Source organism: Poecilia reticulata, chromosome 12 (genome assembly GCF_904066995.2).
Source record: "Poecilia reticulata chromosome 12, P_reticulata-male-v2, whole genome shotgun sequence".
Lineage (NCBI taxonomy): Eukaryota > Metazoa > Chordata > Actinopteri > Cyprinodontiformes > Poeciliidae > Poecilia > Poecilia reticulata.
Genome location: NC_088841.1, coordinates 20278594 through 20296608, shown reverse-complemented (window position 1 = coordinate 20296608; position 18015 = coordinate 20278594). Strand labels below are relative to the sequence as shown.

Below are 18015 nucleotides of genomic sequence, written 5' to 3'. Positions count from 1 at the left end.
ATTATTCATACAGAAAGAAAGTATGACAAAAAAGTTAATTTAGACAATACCTATTGAAAAAGGAGGATGTGGGGGAAAGATCCCCATCTGCTGGTGATTTTAAGAACCACATCTGAATCTACATAGAGTGTGTGTAAAGAGAATGAAGGGAACTAATTCAGAGCATAACAGAGACTTGCAAACAAGTTTTAACATTTTACAAAATTATACTACTTGTTAGTATTTTAATAGCCTGGTAAAACACTAATTTCTTTCAAACAGAACTGAAATGTTGCTTTAAAATCTAAATAACTTGGCTTAGTCTTAAGAAGGTAAAGGAATACAACTATTTGTGTACTACCATCAGGCTAAAAGCTGTTCTCTTACCAAACACCTCTGGCGGCTTTCGACTGGAATAGCGGATGCTGATCTGAGCCTAAAGACCAGAAAAAAAACACATCTTTTTAGGACATAAAGACATTACAACAATAAATAAGAGCAGAAGTCTTGCTGCTACTGCAATTTCTAATATTGTGTAACGTATTACTTCAACACAAACACTCACCAGGATCTGGAGCATCAGGCTGAAGAGCGGGGAAGTCATTTTCAAACACAAAAGTGCTGTCATAGCTTGGATTTACCTGGGAAACGATGAACACTCAAATGTAAGTAATCAGTCGTACCAGGGCTTACGACAAGCCATGTGACACATAAAGTCATGTTGGTCCTTGTATCTGAAGAAGGGAGCATCATAAGCTACGTTATTTTAGAAATCACGATCCAGACAATATAACTTTAGAGAACTAAATATTCCTCTTAGGACCTCAGCAGTCAACATTTTAATTTGTTTCGAAACCCATTCTTGTTTAAGGAAGTCTTCCTACCTCTCCACTGGCTCTCGTGTTGCCGGGGCAGAGCGGGTTGCGGGGATCATATCTGGGTATGTGCTCCTCAGGGGGTTTTTCCACCTGTCCAGCCCAGGGTCTCTTCATGCGGTGGGCCGAAACCAGGACCCAGTTGTCCCTCAGCGGGTTGTAACGCAGATGCTGATGCTCTGGTGGTCAAAACAGAACAGATTAAAAAAAAAAACAATATAAAGGAATGACGAGGCCAGAATTGATCTTCTGTGTAATACTATTCTCATCCCTTGATTTTTTTTTTCTTTTGTCACATTGCAACCATTTAACTTAATTTACATTTTTACACAACTTCACCTTGATGTACTTCATCCCACTTAAGTTCTAGCTTGTCATCTTGTTGGAAGCTATTTCCAGCCTCTAACATGTTTTCTACCATAAATATCTTGTTTTTTAACTCCATAACCTGTGTGTTGATAGGAACACGGGTTTCAGTTGTGTTCCTTTCAGCTCTGACGAGCTTTCATTTTCATGCTGAAAAAAATACATTCCATCATCACAATGCCTCCACCACCATGCTTCACTGTGTCTACTGTTGGTTCCCCTCTGACCAGACATGTTCTTGCATGAGTTTCCCGTTTCAACAGCGCAGCTTGTAGTAAACTTTAAAGGGACTTGACTCTCCTTTGACCACAGTTTCAGATTAACAGTAAGATTTTCAGCCAATAAAGAACACCCTTAAAATTCCTGAAAACAGATTAAATGTACGCGACGTTCAAACATTTACATCACTACAAGAAACACATCAAACAGCCAGTCAAGAGCAAATCTGCTGATATCGCAACTTGCAGATATAAAAACAACAGGAACTCAAGTCACATGAAAGCCAAGCTGACTGCGTGTTTATTGTAAAGCCATGCTGCAGAATTAAGCATTGTGACACGTTTGCTTCAGTGTTTTACCCACTAAACAGGGAAAACAAACATTCACGTTTGGATAAACTGGAACAGCAGTCATATAGTCTGTTGTAAACAAGGTCCTCAGCATGATATCCTGAATGAATCGACTTCACAATGAATCGGTGCTAAAGTCAGTACATACCTTTGGGATCGAAACTGAGATCTTGATTGCCGCTCATGATCTTCGTTCTCTTCGATAACGCTCAACTCGGTGTTGAACGAACGAATCATAAACTAGTTGTGAACTTTAGCATGGTCCCACACTTTCCACCACTATCCTTTAAGCCTATGGAGGAACAGAAACGGCGAAAAGGCGTTCCGTTCGGGACGGATCATTACCATGCAACACCTTAGGGCTTCAGTAGAAATAAGCGTAACTGTGAGTCTAAAAGTACAGAACAGAACAAACAATGTAGAAAATATAATATGTAGTTGTTATGTCCCTATTCTTAAAATATAAACATACATTTAAGACCTTTTTAAGGTTTCGACTGTGTTCTGGCAACCTTGCAGCGGACCCGCCCACTATCGATGGGTCGGTCGCTGTTGAGCCGACTAAATGTACCGGCTCTTTTAAGTGAACGATTGGTCCGGTACAGACTGGATGCCTCTGGGTTAAATATCAATTATGATTGAAAATGTGCACATAATAACTTAACTTTGACATAATCATTTAGTCATTATGACATACTATCAATCAAAGTTTAGCTAATGTGGGGTTGATCAAACCATGACAGTTTCTGTCTCCTATCCCTACATGTGCCCCTGAGTCTTTTTCATCCCTTTTTTCATTACAGCATTATAACAGCAGAGCTAAAACACAATGTTTTGAGTATTATTTCAACAATGGTAATACAATGACAATTAACAGCAGAAAAGACACAGACTGGTATAACTTTTAAAACCTTGTAAATTACAGCAAAAACCAAGGTGCGTCTTCTTCAATGGGTGATCTGGAGGACATTCTAGTAAGCATGAGGTTAGATGAAATGCAGGGATTAAACCTATTTTAGTGAAGTATGGTCTGGATATTTCAACAGGATGCAAGTGCAAGCCAATTTCTAACTCATTCAGTTCCTAACTCCTACCTGGCACTGTTCTAAATTGCCTTTAGATCGTGTCTTGTTATATTATAAAATAATACAAAAAAATAAAAATAAAAAAAAAGATCCCTATGATCACAATAAAAGACAGTGGAAAGTCCAGATGTATTGGAACAATGGTCTAACATTTTATAGATATAGCTCAGCATGACTAGTTAAAAAAATTAAAACAAACTTGTGAGAGCCCTTTATATACTCTTATGGATAACGTTTCTCAAAACAAGCAAGGAGCTGATCAGAATTGAAAGATCTCAGCCAGATGAACCGAATCCTCGAGAACAAGAAGAAGTCCCACGACATTGCGCATGCGACATTATAAGATTTGTGATTGGCCGAGTCTCAATCTCTCGCGCTCATGTGATAAGGAAGAAGCAACCAGTTAGCAACCTGTCTGCACGCATGTAGTCTAACCTGCTGCATTCTTTTAGCCTGTCAGTTTTGTTTGTGACCATGTCTTTTGCTAGAAGATTTTCTAAACTGTTAGCGTTCTGTGCAGGCATTGTCGTGGTTGTGTTGCTACTGCGGTACTGGATGGCCTCAAAGAAGTACGTTTTTAGTAACGAAGAGGTAGCTATGTTGGCCAAGCAGTATGCAGGTAAGTTACGTTTTAAGTGTAAATGAAAGTTGAGTTCTGTTGCGTTTTATTTCGGTGAGTAGAACTTGACGTCCAAAGGGTCTAAATTGCATCTATTTTTGATGGGACTCTTCAGGGCAGGACCATGAGCAAGCTTTCTCCAAAGTGGTGGTGGAACTCAGAAAGAGGTAACAATGCAGTGTTTCAGAATACTTCCAGACCACATAGTAGTGTTATGTCAGAGTGAATAGAGATTGTTAAATTGGGACGTTTGCCTTCAAATATCCCTCCACTTTAAGTCTAATATTAGGCAAATTATGTTTTCAGATTGCACTAAATAAGTTTTCCAAATCCTTAATAGAAACCAATGTGTATCAGTTTTCCTCTACAAATTAGAGTGTGCAGATGAGACATTTATTTGTACTGTAAACGTTAAGCATGTTTTTTTTTATTGTCTATTTGAAACCAAAAAGAGTTTTTAGAAAAGGCACTCTTCTTATCAGCTATTTATTTTTCCAACATACCATAAAATAAATCACAAATTGTGCACATTCTATTCTTGATTCCAGGAGCTTAACATTATTTCCCTGTTGCAGCTGTTTTCAGTAGGGTGATCACCATCCTATCTCTATATTTTGAGGTTGCGCAAATGGGTTACATTGTGAAATCTTAAAGTCTAAAAAAGCTTTTACTCTGTGAGAGGAAGGAGTCAAGAAATGCGTATTGAACTATGAAGAACAGGAAAATATTTGACTTGTTGATTGCTTTCAAAACCCGAGCATGCAAACAGAGTTTAATGCTGCAGGCTCCAAGCTGAGGACTAACTAAAATCAATAGAAAATAATTGACAGAACTAAAAAGACCAAAAAGTAAGAATTGGGGACTGCACAGTAAGAGAAAATACAGTGTTAGTAATACCATAATCATATTTAAAGAGTTGTGCAACTAAGTAATATAATTTGCATGTATATTTGTGCATATAAGAACAACGGTAGACTATTTACAGAGAACGGATGCTGTCCAAATAACAGCAGGGATGTAAACACTTGAGAAAAATACATTTATAATACAATTGATACATTTCTCCATCCACATAACATGTGGATCATGCTACCTGCATAGTTCATTGTTAAGATTGGGAGTTGAGGTGAATGCGTTGTTTTTTGCCACATCTGGAGGGGAAACAAATATACACACCTCACTTACATTTGTTAAACCAGATCTGAAAAAAATCAAGGGACATGAATAGTTTTGTGAAATCCTGTAGTTTTATTTTACCGTAGCGTTTTTGTAACGGGGACGTGTGTCTAAACCAGGTATCCGGGTCACATCCTACCAGATGAGGACTTGCAGTGGGTGTTTGTGAATGCTGGAGGCTGGATGGGCTCCATGTGTCTCCTCCATGCCTCCTTAACAGAGTACTTGCTGCTGTTTGGTACTGCAGTGGACACTGGAGGACACTCGGGTAAGAAACCATGAGGTTACATTAATCTCCCCATTTTTATTTTATTTTATTTATTTATTTTTTTTTTCTGAATTGTTGAGACTCTGCTAGTTTTCAAACGTTGCATCTTTGTTTTTTTGACGTTTCCCGTTTGGGTCAGGTCGATACTGGGCGGAGATCTCCGACACCATCATCTCAGGTACTTTCAGGCAGTGGAAGGAGGGGACCACCAAGAGTGAAGTGTATTATCCAGGTAAAGAAGTGGGAGATTTAAATCCTCAAATCTGTAATGGATTTTGCAATCTAATAAAATGAACACATTATAAATGGTTTTAAAGCTTTTTCCAACTGCAATGACTCGCATATCTATTGAAATTTTAAATAGATTTTTAAAAATCGGTGTAGAAGTGTGTAATGGACTGGCAAAGCAAATGCTTAAGCTTTGGGTCAGAATATTGTGGTGGTGTTGGGGTTGTTGCCAAACACTGTTTGGTGGAAATCACTGTCAGGTTTATTTTATACCATCTACATGAAATGACAGTCAAAAACTCATGAACAGGTCCAATTAAAACTTTTAAGTTTGGGTTCTGTGTGGAGTCAAAGTTGGCAGTATCAACATGCAGATGGCAGAAGTTTTATACCAAGTACAAGGAATCCAAAACAGTGGAGAGACCGTCTCTCTACTGACTGAGCAACTGTATTCTTCAGCTAATTCAAAAACTTTTCTTTTTTTTTTTTTGTTGGTACACGCTCTTCTGATTCCCACTTTATGTGCCTAAATATCAGTTATTGAATCTTTTTCTACATCCATGCTGTATCCCCTCAGGTGACACTATTGTTCATGAAGTGGGCGAAGCCACGTCGGTCCAGTGGAGCGCTGGGACGTGGATGGTGGAGTACGGCCGAGGCTTCATCCCCTCCACGCTTGGCTTTGCCCTGTCCGACACCCTGTTCAGCACCCAGGACTTTGTCACCATGTACTACACCGTCCGCGTCTACCTAAAGGCTCTGATGCTGGAGGCCGGCACGCTACTCACAGAGGCCTGGATCTTCTAAGCAACGGAAGATGATCGCACACTTCCAGATTGACTTGGGACATCAAAACGCTGTCCGCAGTTTAAATCTGGGATGGGGAGCGGGAGTTTTTTTGTTTTATGCAGAAAGTTCTCGGGAGCAAAACTGTAACATGTAATTTATGACAATCCAGTTCATAGATATTCTCTTTAAAATCCCTGTTGAATATATGAATGAATTTCACAAACACAGTTACACTACATCAGATCTCGGAAATCTGCAAAACGGTTAACACCCCACGCTGTTAAATAATTCCCGGCGACAGGTCAGACTGCTCAAGTGTAGCAGTTATCTGAATGTCTGGTTTATTGATTTTGAGGCCTTACAGTTTCTTATGCCAAATTTTAGATTATGTATCATTTGGTGTCCAAAAACATCTCGAAATTCACAAATACAAAGTATACTAATATTTAGATGTGGTATGATAACCTTGAGAAACAGTATTGTGATTGTTTTCACAGAAACAAAGTTTATAACAGGATTGACACAATAGAACAGAAAAGCAACAAATAATCATATTGCTGCTGAGATACCAGTAGGAATCTTGTAATCTACAGTACAACATTTTCTCACACAAACTTGAGCACAGAATACTTTTGTAATTCAAGAACCAGTTGATCAAAATGTTGTCATGCTGATCTTCCTGGAATTGTCCAGCTGATATTTGCTAGAGTATCCAGCTTTAGTTTCTACATTATATTTCCAAATTTTTCAACTTGTCTTTTTTTGAAAGTGCAGGGAAAAGCCATCTGATCATCTGTGTGCAGTAACAAGTGGGAGATGTGGAGGATTGCTTTATCCCATGTGCCAAAAGATGAGGGGGGGAGGGGGGTCCTGATCACTCTGGAAGTTTTAAGTTAAAGGACCATTAAACTGCAGGAATGGTAACATATCAATTTTAGCTGATTTTAAATCATCTATCTTCAGAAGCTTTAATGTACTGTGATACCAGTGACCAGCCCACATAAACGTATACATTTCTTGTTTCTATGCACATTGATGCTCTGTAAGGAGGATCATAGCAACAATCACCCACAGAAACCAGCACCAGGGATGGAAAAGTGATGTTTTCTCTTACTGCAAGCATTTTTTATCAGACTTGATTCTTTCATTTGTATCCGGCCTTCTTGAAAATATTTAAAAGCTGGCAGGATACGCTGATGAAATCTGTGCGTTGGTGTTTGCCAGCCATGAGAACAGCTTTATTGCAACTATTTTTGTTCAGACTTCTTGCAAAATAATGCAATTTCCTTTCACACTACATTTCTTTATTTACAATGATTAAAATTTTTATTTTTGTCTTCAACAGAAAAGTTCAGTTTTCTATTTCCCTCATGCTCTTGAAGTCTGTCAAATAGTTAATCTGACAATTTTTAGTTCTAGAAACTCTTTTGAAATATGTGCAGGTCATATCTGTCCCAGCAAACTTTGCACTGTAATCCTGTGCTATTACTGTTTAATTTTTCTACTGAATGTTTTCAAAAAATGTGTAAAACTTTTAGAAGTGTAACCTACTGAAGACAATAATATAAAATGACAAGGCTCAAGTGTTATTTTGCATCACGTCTTTAAAAAAAATAAACTTGCGTTGTCTTAATGTTGAACTGCGACTGTATCTGCAGCTGGATTTGTCATCTGAGAAACCAGCCTGGATTTATAACCCATCCAAACACTTAGAACCATGACAAGAACCATTGACAACTACTGTGCTGAAACAATTTATATTATTATATTGCTGTACCAGGTGTGCAGTTTACTGGTTAAAGATTAACTCTCATGGTTGAGGAATAAATGCATTATTTCTGAGCAAAATCAGTGCTGTTTTTATGCACTTATGTAAGAATTTAATTAAAGAGCTCAACTTTGTATGAAATCTAGTCATAGCAACAGCACATAGTGTATTAATGTTGCATACATCTTTGATTTCCAGTTTAGCAAACTGAGTTCAACTTAGACCTCTCATTGGTTTGAAGAATTTTTTTGAAATTATAAAATAATTACATACAGTAAGAAAGGTCCTATCTGGCCTTATGTAGTTAAGAGTCCCGGCTAATGTATAAAAGCACCTCATTCCAAATCACCCATCTGCTAAATCCTTATTTTTTAATTTTAAAAAACAATATGCATGGCAAACAATTTTACATACTTTACAAATGTAAACTAATTTACAAATTATTTCCCTGCGTCTTTTTTTGGAAACGTATGCGGACTTTGGCGACGACAGATGACGTCGCATGTTGCATAATAATAGATTTGGTTGCTATGACGTCGACACAGCGTGTGTCCGCTACAGCATCTGATAACCAGCAGCACTGTTTTGCGTGGCAGCTTTCAAATTTCAGAAATATGATGGAGCTTTCGTATCAGTCCATGAAAATTGCCCATGAAGCTCGGGAAGCTGTGAGTTGATATTCTGTTCTTGTTTGTTGTAGCTTCAGGAAGACAACACGGAGAACATCCTTTAGCTAAAGCATCTTTTAGCTAAAACATCTTTTAGCTAAAACATCTTTTAGCTAGCTTAAGTTTATATACTTATAAACTTAAGACGCATAAAAGTATGAAATTACAGTTAGCTAAATATTTGAATATAGGTATACTTTACAGATGCATAAAAAACTAAACATTTCATTTAAAGTTTAGCAGGTAGCCGTTAGGCTAATTATAGAAGCCACATGAATCGGCGTTGTCTGGTTGCCTAGATACCGTGAAGGATTGTTTTGATTATTTGTCTCCCCCTGCTGGCAATGTAGCGCTACCTTTTTTTTTTTCTAATTTAAATGAAATCAATAGTTTAGCTGTCTTGGGGTGAATTTATTTTGATTATGTTATATATTGAAATATCTGTTAGGTCAACTTAGTGTGTAGAAGGCTGGAAATGTCGTAATCTAAACAAAATAAATGACCTTTGTCCCGGTGTGAATTTAAATAAAATTATAATCATGCTATATGAGGTAGGCTGACAATAAAATAAATCAAATAAAATACATTCATAAAATATCACACATAATTTTAACATGTTCACAAACAATGTATAATAAAAATGTATGCAGGTACATACATTATTCCTAAATAAATAGTAGAAATATGTATTTAAATCAAATTAAAAGTATTTGATTTTAAATAATCAAATAATTTCCCGTTTTTGCTTGTATAATTGGAAATTATGAAGTCTTGTATTCCTGATCCTGTTCATTGTTGCTCTTCTGAAGGATAAGCTGAGGACCGAGATGAGGAAGAAGAGCATTCTTGTTCTCATTTATCAACATTTACTTGGGCAAGGGTCGGTATGATTTTTTTTCCCTCATAATTACAAATTAGAAGTTTACAGAAACTCTGATGAAGTTAAACCATTTTGTAATGAATTTCTTTTAAAATTACTGCTTCTTAACAGGCAACCCTCCCAAGCCCCCACTGAATTAATGTATATACATTATCTGAGTTAGCTTTACAAATCCTTTACTATGCTTCCCAAACTAATTTGCCTGCATCTGTGAATGCTACAAGACAGGGACGGTTGATGTTGTCTGTCAATTTGAAATCTAACGCGCGCATTGGTATTTGCCCACCAGGTATGCATCCGCAGCGACAGCTTTGGATCAGGAGACAAATGGAGGTGTGAAAAAATTTGAGGTTTGTGACAACGTCGATCTGGAGATAGTGCTCATGGAGTACGAGAATTATCACTACGTCAAATTCCAGAAGTATCCCAAACTCATCAGGAAAACAGAACCAGGTGACAGAAGGCCTCTGTGCGCTGAAGTTATCGTTGACGCGCATTGAGATTAGTAAAATGTTAGACTGCTTCAGCATTAATGCTTTTTTTCCCTAAAGTGTTTCTTTTTGTGTCAAGGTGAAAACAAGCAGACAAAAAGCGATGTTAAGAAGTGAGTCACCACATCTCTTGAAAACTCATCCTTATGAATTCGTGACATAGATGTTTAAATTGTCTTCAAGTTAAAATGTCTGTTTTGGTCACAGGAAACAGAAACCTCTTCACAAAATCACCCCACTCTGCTCCCCCCGAACTGGAAATCCAGTCAAGAAAACAGCTGCTAATGTAATAGCATACTTTATTCAAACAACTCAGCTAATTGAATGAATACATTAAAAAAAATAACTTATGTAAAATCTTTTGTAGGAAAATGGCACCACTGTAACACCAGAGTCATTGGATTTGGGGTTGAACACGTTCTCCATCAAAACTGCCGGCGAAGCTGCTTCAAGCAAAAAGGTAGGGAGGAAGTCATAACTCAAAAGATTTTTCAGGGATAGACATTACATCAGCTCTGTTGTTAATACACTTTCCCAACCGATTTTCATATTTAACAGGGTTGATTCAGGCAGCATTGGTTATGTCATAGTAAACATGAAGTAAGAAATATCTGATGTCTGCATCAAGAGAACTAGTTTTGAGGCCAATCAACTTTAACAATACATTCAGCATTTCTGATAAATGTTTGAAAATTCCCAGGTGAAATTCTGTCAATAAAATGTTATTTTACATAGGATTTTAATGAAATAATTCATAAATGTGTTCTACAAGCATCCGTTTTCATTAATACTGCCTTTGTCATCAGGCTGATGGGAAAGCAACAATCCACGATGTCTTCAGCGGATCAGTTATCCACTCAGACCACATGGTAATTACACACCACATAAAAACCAAAGGAAGAGTCAGTCACATCACCATAAAGCTGCAGTTTAATTTTGGTTAGATGCTATATAATGTTTTTATAAGGAAATGCAGCTGTATGCTTTTTTTGTTTTTTGGGTTTTTTTATGTTGCAGGAGCGGTTGCTGAAGCCCCTCAGTGGCTTTTCTGGGATTAGTGGTGAGATGAGGGAACTTGCTGTAATCATCAGTGAGGTACAAACACACAGACACAGGGTCAAAATTATACATACAGTCTCAGATGTATACACATATTCTACTAATATTTACGGAAATGCTCCTCTTTCCATCTGGTTTACACACATTCTGTAGCCATTAAGCTGCCATCACATTTTTATCACTGGCCAAGTTTGTGCAAACAAACAATGCGTTTGACTTTGGCTCCACTTCACTCTGAATATTCATATATTTTAAATATAAACACATGCCAAAAATCCAATGAATATCAACAAGCTCTACCATTTCACCTGTAAGTGGTCAAATACCCAGACGGTATTATCCCAGAACCGTGTCCATAGAAGTGAAAAGTTTGTGGTTTCTCTTCAACTTGCTAGTGAATATTTATCAAAATATTAGTGGGAGTATATATGTAAATATTTGAGCATGTATTTTCACCGAGTGGATTAGCAAAATATAAAATAAAGTCAAGCTTCTGTACCTAATTATTCGTCTTAATAATCACTGAAGTAGTAAATTGTGCAATGACATATAAAAGTATGTCTTAAAAAATTTGAATACTGTGAAAAAGTTAAATATTTTTTGTCATTCATTTAAATAACCCATATATTTCATGCACCTGTAAATGCAGTAGCTTATATAAATGAAGGGTTTTGATTCTGTCCACCAGAGAGCAGTAAAGAGCTTTGCTGTAAATTGACTGATCTGCTGTATTAATGAAGGCCTACTGTTCCATCTATATTACTTAAGTGATGCTTCATCCTAAAGGACACCTACTTACCCAAACCTAATTGACCCTCGGCGTCTTCTTCCTAATGCAGCCCTCTCTCTCTCTCTCTTTGTGTGTGTGTGTATGTGTGTTCACCCCTAAAGGACATCTATTTGCACAGCCCAAATGTGAGGTGGAAGGACATCATTGGTCTGGAGGATGCCAAGCGATTAGTCAAAGAGGCCGTCGTTTATCCCATTAAGGTGAGACCGGCACACACCCGCGCCTGGTATTTCGATTCTGAATACATCTCCTTTAGGGGCTTAAAGAGAAGGAGGCCATTGGGGTCAGGTCACTCTATTAGACTGACATTAAATCTATATCTGGGATCTTATGGCAACACGTAATACACAGATGGATTGACGGAGAGGGAGGCGGGAATGCACAAACACCGAAGGTCATGTAAAAATTTGCCATAGCCATGCACGTTCACACAATTTCACCGCTGCGTATAGATAACCGCCACACACACGCACACACACACACACACATTTTTATCATCATCACATAGACCTTTCTCGTGACAATGAATCAGGCTGTCTGCATCCTCTTGACATTTCCAGATGAAGATGAGGACTGATGTGTCCATCTTCTTATGTATACAGTGCTGGTCTCTTTTATTGAATAAAACCACCTCTCTGTTGCCCCTAACTTCTGTCTCCATTATTATTCATTCTCAGTCTTATAAGGTCAGGCGGATTTGATTTGAGTCTCTTCACCACCTAAAATTCAGAACAATTTGCGCCCCGTGGCATTTGGAGCCCTGACTCAGCTTTTCATCTGGCTCAACAGCTTCACTCGCGCATAGCTCAGCTTTTAATGGGTCTGCCAAAACGGTGTAGACAGACATAGATATAGATATCGAACAATAGACTGATTTATAGAAGACTTGTGCAGTATTATTCATAGCTTGCTCACACTTGGATTAATCACCTTACCCTCTTTTGATTCTTGCCGTCTTTAATTCCTCCTCTTCACAGTACCCTCAGCTGTTTACCGGCATCTTATCTCCGTGGAAGGGCTTACTCCTTTATGGTCCCCCAGGTAACGCACTGCTCACATTCACACGGCTCCCACACAGTTTTTATGTCCAAATCCCACTCTGTTCCAAACGTACTTTTCCAAAGGGCTCAATGTCTTGTTAGTTAATATTAAAGTATTTATACAAAATTTGACTATTAATGCAAGGTAGATGCAACATTTTTTAAGTGTCAAGCCTAGCTCTAGGTTGCAAAGACCAGTCTGTAAAGAAAAGGACACATGGACAGACTTCTAGATGATGGATGGACGGACAGATGGATGGTTTGGTCAATAGGTCAAAAGATGGACAAAAAGATTAGAGAATAGATGGATGAATTGTTGGGAGAGACCGATGTGTTGATGGACTAAAATATGGAAGTGCAAATCTTCCTCCATACTTTTATTTTTTAATGTCCTTACCTAATCAAACCTGGAAAATACCTTACTCATCTTCCATACCATTCCAGACCCTTTAGAAACCTTATTTAATAATTTTTTTTAATCGACCATTATGGACTTGATTGAAAACCTCATGGCCATGTCTCCTGTACACAAAGGCACAGGTAAAACTATGCTGGCCAAGGCTGTGGCTACAGAGTGCAAGACAACCTTCTTCAACATCTCAGCCTCTAGCATCGTCAGCAAATGGAGAGGCGACTCTGAAAAACTCGTCCGGGTAGGTTGTCACTGAGCATGCGTCTCAATGAATTTGAATTTCATCAAAACGTTTATTTGATGAAGTAGCTCTATTTAAACAGAAATGCTCATGTCTGTAATAAAAAAAAACATTATGCCGACTTTCTAACAAGATGCTAAGATAAAGCCTTGCTACCAGACAGCCTTTTGAGGTCTAACCTTCTTCATTTTCTTGAGTTTACTGGTCAACTGTTTTCTCTGGATTAAAAAAAAAAGTAAAAAAATAAAAGTTGGATTTAATGACTCCTTTTTACATTATTCAAATGAATTCACTTTTTTACTTATCGAGATGCACGTGACACACCAAGCATAAGCTGAACCAGATTATTTACACCTAGGGAGAACGCATGTTCTGTGCTGCAGGTTCTTTTTGAGCTGGCGAGGTACCATGCACCATCCACCATCTTCCTGGATGAGCTGGAGTCAGTGATGGGCCAAAGAGGAACCAGTTCAACGTGAGCTTTGCCACTATAAATCGTCAATTCTGCTGCTATTGGTCTAGGGCTGAAAACACTCCCCTGAGCGAGCAAAGCGGAGAATAGAGATCAGTTTAACGGAAACCAGATGTCTGTGTCCAGGAACGAGCATGAGGGGAGTCGGCGGATGAAGACGGAGCTGTTGATCCAGATGGACGGCCTCGCAACATCAGAAGACCTCGTTTTTGTTCTCGCTGCTTCCAACCTGCCTTGGTAAAACCATAATATACATTCGGCCAGCTCAGACATCAAGTTGGGGAGAAGTTTGGTGAATTCTGCACTGTTTTATGTTGGTCTATTTCTTAAAATCCCTACAAAATAAAGTCTGAGATTGTAACATTATAAAATATGAACGTTTGCAACATTTAAGGTGACTGCTTGTTTTTCTTTTTTTTTTTATTTATTCCTATGCATTTGTGATAAAAGCAGCTGTTGTTTCAGGGAGCTGGACCAGGGGATGCTGAGGAGGTTAGAGAAGAGGATTCTAGTAGGTCTTCCCTCGTCACCTGCTCGCCAAGCCATGATAACTCATTGGCTGCCTCCTCTCAGCTTCCACGGTGGGGTGAAGCTACGGACTAGCTTACACTACAAAATGCTGGCAGAGGTTTGTCATAGCCAATATCAGCAAATTAAATGTGATTTTTCATATTGTAAAATAGTTTTTTGGAATTATATTTTTTCTTGCATTCATTTCTGTTACTTCTGTATAGTGAATCTTTCTCGTGTGCCGACACAGGCGATGGAAGGATACTCTGGCTGTGACATCAGATTAACATGCAAGGAAGCTGCCATGAGACCAGTTCGCAAGATCTTTGATGCTCTGGAGTCGCATCATGATGGTAAATAAAAAAATAAAAAACACACACGCACACACACACTTACTCATCTTCCATGACACACTAACTGGATCTTCCTAACTGGAGAGCCCCTACAACACTTCAGGGTCTTGTGTGATTCTCCTTCACAGCAAACATGGACATGCCCGCCTTTGAGCTGGGAACCGTAACAACAGAGGATTTCATGGAGGTTCTAGTGTACACTAAACCGTCAACCCAAAACCTGATGGACAGATACACAATCTGGGAGAAAAAGCACAAGTCAGTTTGATGTCCAGGCTGAAAATATTAATCCAAATTGTTTTTCTTTTCTTTTTTTTTTTTTTTACATCAATTTGATATTTTTTTTAGTACCACTCTGTAATTGCTTTTGCACAGATAGTGAGGGTCGCAGACGCATATTGCAGTAATCAAATAAATTTGAACCTTCTTAAACATCTGAATATTGCTTTTCAGAGCCAACATTTTTGTTTCACAAGATGTTTTTCACAGCGCATACGCTTACATTTACAATGTTTAAACAGCTTGAAAGTGCAAAAAGTTTCATTCTCGATTGAAGCTCATAGCAGATTCTGCAGGATGTGTTCGACAGCATCAGGGAAACTGTTGCATGTCAGGTAAGGAGGTGGCTCAATTTTCCTTTCATCTCCCTCTCTGTATTTACCTGCAGGGTGAGAAGATGAAATATTATGAGAAAAACGGGGAAAAAAAGTTAAAAATTTGTCTCTTGTGTCCAGAGCTCATCCTTCCATGTTTGTTTCAAACTGCTTTCAGTTTTGTTTCAACTTTATGTTGCTTGCTCACCTCTTAAACACTGAATATACGAGTAAATATATTAAAGTTAATTTAAAGTTGGTGGTTATAACAATAATCATTCCAAGGAGTATGAATAATCAGGAGGACTGAACTCACCTGTTTTAACAAGAATACCCAGCATTCCTGCATTCTGAGCCCCACCTACATCGTCTCTGGCATCCTGCAGGAAATAAGGCGTAAAATAAGGGTTACAACTTTGTTGTGTAAGTGGCTTCCAATAGAAATATGTATATTTTTCCTAAACTTATTAGATGTTTAAAATATTTGGAATGGTATTACTGAAGAAATGTAGGTGAAAAATTTTTCAATTTGAGTTCCATTGAGAGCTTTATGACCATCTAAAATGAGCTTCTTATCGATTTAGATGATTATCAGTAAAGCAGATAGAAATACTTACATCTCCTATCATGACGGCTTCACTGGGGCTGCATCCTAAATCAGACAAGGCCTGTTTAGGAGAAGAAAATAAGCGGAATTTATTCAAAGGGTGAATAAACTCTAAAGTAAAAATCTGGAACTTTTATTTAAAAATTCCAGATTTCTTAGTTCACTAAGAATTGTGGATAGATGGATTCATGGGACAATAGCTAAATTGGCTGACGGATAATGGCATGCAAAGATTGAAGGGCAGATGACTACCAAATACTCTTTCAGACATACATCATGTAGAAAATTTCCAAAATTAACCAGATCTGAAAATATAACATTATTAGCTGTACTAACCCTCTATATGTACTTAAAAGAATCTTTACCTGTGTGAAAAACGTCTTTTCGGGTTTTCCCACCACTGTAGCTTTGCAGTCTGTGGCATACTCCAAGCCTGTCACAAAGGGTCCGGGGCCAAGGGCCAAGCCGTCCTTACGTTTGTAGTAACGAGCCTTATGAATGGCAATAAGAGGAGCTCCATCCAAAATCATTCTAGAAAGAAACATACATGAAAAATATGTATAAAACAGTTTTGAAAGTAGAAGTCAATATGCGTCAACATATCAACAATAGTGTTAATTGACTTGGGTTTTAAAATGTCATATCTTCAAACAAAAACAAAAAAAAGAAAGAAAAACTACCAAAACCTGCACTGAGGTACGCTAGAATCTGTTTTTGAAATTATCAAGAAGTACATCTACAAATAGTTTCCTCACCTGAAAGCCTTATTGAGACTTTGGTAGTTGAAATGGTCAGGAGCGAGTCCAATGACGACAGCGTCTGGCTCCGAAGTGTCAATACCTGCAGACGGGAGGACAACAGTCTGGAGTTAAATCTATCATCTATTTGTTCAAACTTATGGACGGATGAGGAACACAACTTTGTAAAGTGGAGATGAATTTGTAACAGAGAATTTTTTCTACGGTACCAGTGAAGTCTTCCAGTGCGCTGTCCTCCACCAGCAGCAGCGGCTTGTGTCGTTTTTGTTCCAACAAGCTCCTTGCAGCACTCAGAGACGTGAAGATTTCTTTTTCCTGCGGGTTCAGAGAACAAAAGTGCTCCAGATTCACTTTATGTGATGATTTTGAACGCTTGTCTCTAAGCAGTCTGGACCTTTACAAGTTATTCTACTAAATAAAACAGGTGATGTTTATTAATTACATAGATTTACTACCTTTAGGAGGCTTTTCAATAACATTCAGATTTATTGAGATTAACTGATATTTCTTAACTTTCTAAAACTGCACTCTATTACCCACAAACAACTTCTGATATTTTCACCTGGAGGTCAAAGTTAAGTCGTTGCAGTCGCTCCAGTAAGTTCCTCTTACTTTCCTTTGTTGTGTTGGTCACAAACTTCACAGCTACTGGTGCCTGCCGCAACCTGGCAGCCCCAGAACACAAGGAAAAAAAGGCACAATCAAAAGCACATTTAAAAGTCTGCCTTTGTAAAGTGTAAGTAGAGTCTTTTCTTTTGGTTTGTGGCGTGTCTCCTACCGGTTGAGGGCGTCCTGCGCCCCGGGCACTGCAGTGTCCTCTACGTGTAGAGTCCCACTGAGGTCTATGAGGACAGCCTTCAGAGCCCGTCGCCCTGCCATGCTGCAGGTCTGAAAGGGGAAAATATAATGTCTGAGATGAGTCCTTCAGCAGAAGAATTACACATTTTTGTTATATATTGTCTTCTTTTGCGCAAGTCCAAAAAATGTACAGGGAATTTGGAAATCAGACTTTAAAACAACAGTAATACAGCCACCAACAGAACCTTTGAATATTTTAGATAACAGATAAGAGCAGCTTGGACTCTGTTTAAAAAGGCTTATTCTTCCGTAATAATTCATTATTTCAGAGATTACTTTTTTTTGTCATAATCATAATTCTCATCGGTAATGGCAGAATTTATCAGATTATAGAGTTGATCAAAACCCACATTGGCACAAACTGAGAGGATTACCGAACCGTTTCATGTGTGAGGCTCCTCCCTGGATTCCAGATGTTTTTTTTTGTTTTTTTTGGTGTTTGAATTTAAACTGTGATCCGTTATTATTTAGACATATTTGGATTTCTGTCATGTAGTTATCAGTTTGATGCTGCAATTAATGCTCTTAATACCTAACCAAAGACCACACGCACACAGATGC

General features: G+C 38.2%; 4 protein-coding genes across 10 annotated transcripts in view; 2 read left to right on the top strand and 2 right to left on the bottom strand.

Moving 5' to 3' along the window:
• The window catches only part of galt (galactose-1-phosphate uridylyltransferase), a 30862-nt gene extending 28515 nt beyond the window's left edge, over positions 1-2347 (bottom strand). Inside the window, exons 1-4 of one of the 2 annotated variants that reach the window (XM_008423850.2) lie at positions 1938-2346; positions 864-1033; positions 545-620; positions 367-415 (exon numbers count right to left, since the gene is read on the bottom strand). In XM_008423850.2, coding sequence (XP_008422072.2) covers positions 367-415; positions 545-620; positions 864-1033; positions 1938-1974 — 332 coding nt within the window. In that variant the 5' untranslated portion in view covers positions 1975-2346. Of the gene's footprint in view, positions 1-366; positions 416-544; positions 621-863; positions 1034-1937 lie in introns of both variants that reach the window. The other variant, XM_081613493.1, reaches the window with a different exon arrangement.
• An 883-nt stretch (positions 2348-3230) lies between these two features.
• On the top strand, positions 3231-7594 carry sigmar1 (sigma non-opioid intracellular receptor 1). The gene is made up of 5 exons (XM_008423852.3): positions 3231-3493; positions 3609-3660; positions 4789-4937; positions 5077-5169; positions 5743-7594. The coding sequence occupies exons 1-5, from the start codon at positions 3349-3351 to the stop codon at positions 5970-5972; spliced, it is 669 nt and encodes a 222-aa protein (XP_008422074.2). The 5' UTR covers positions 3231-3348; the 3' UTR covers positions 5973-7594.
• A 635-nt stretch (positions 7595-8229) lies between these two features.
• katnal2 (katanin p60 subunit A-like 2) overlaps positions 8230-18015 on the top strand; it is a 15787-nt gene continuing 6001 nt past the window's right edge. The window contains exons 1-16 of one of the 4 annotated variants that reach the window (XM_081613446.1): positions 8230-8390; positions 9200-9270; positions 9560-9723; positions 9841-9874; positions 9969-10047; positions 10129-10221; positions 10568-10630; positions 10779-10856; positions 11712-11810; positions 12588-12651; positions 13185-13303; positions 13687-13778; positions 13902-14012; positions 14241-14403; positions 14536-14638; positions 14742-15078. In XM_081613446.1, coding sequence (XP_081469572.1) covers positions 8253-8390; positions 9200-9270; positions 9560-9723; positions 9841-9874; positions 9969-10047; positions 10129-10221; positions 10568-10630; positions 10779-10856; positions 11712-11810; positions 12588-12651; positions 13185-13303; positions 13687-13778; positions 13902-14012; positions 14241-14403; positions 14536-14638; positions 14742-14791 — 1521 coding nt within the window. In that variant the 5' untranslated portion in view covers positions 8230-8252 and the 3' untranslated portion in view covers positions 14792-15078. Of the gene's footprint in view, positions 8391-9199; positions 9271-9559; positions 9724-9840; positions 9875-9968; positions 10048-10128; positions 10222-10567; positions 10631-10778; positions 10857-11711; positions 11811-12587; positions 12652-13184; positions 13304-13686; positions 13779-13901; positions 14013-14240; positions 14404-14509; positions 14639-14741; positions 15079-18015 lie in introns of those variants that run through there. The other 3 variants (XM_008423856.2, XM_081613445.1, XM_008423857.3) reach the window with 3 other exon arrangements.
• Positions 15037-18015, bottom strand: part of hdhd2 (haloacid dehalogenase-like hydrolase domain containing 2) — a 4342-nt gene continuing 1363 nt past the window's right edge. For all 3 annotated transcript variants that reach the window (XM_081613448.1, XM_081613447.1, XM_081613449.1), the window contains exons 2-9: positions 17375-17484; positions 17159-17261; positions 16806-16911; positions 16594-16678; positions 16204-16369; positions 15849-15899; positions 15548-15611; positions 15037-15299 (exon numbers count right to left, since the gene is read on the bottom strand). In XM_081613448.1, coding sequence (XP_081469574.1) covers positions 15196-15299; positions 15548-15611; positions 15849-15899; positions 16204-16369; positions 16594-16678; positions 16806-16911; positions 17159-17261; positions 17375-17475 — 780 coding nt within the window. In that variant the 5' untranslated portion in view covers positions 17476-17484 and the 3' untranslated portion in view covers positions 15037-15195. The remainder of the gene's footprint in view (positions 15300-15547; positions 15612-15848; positions 15900-16203; positions 16370-16593; positions 16679-16805; positions 16912-17158; positions 17262-17374; positions 17485-18015) is intronic.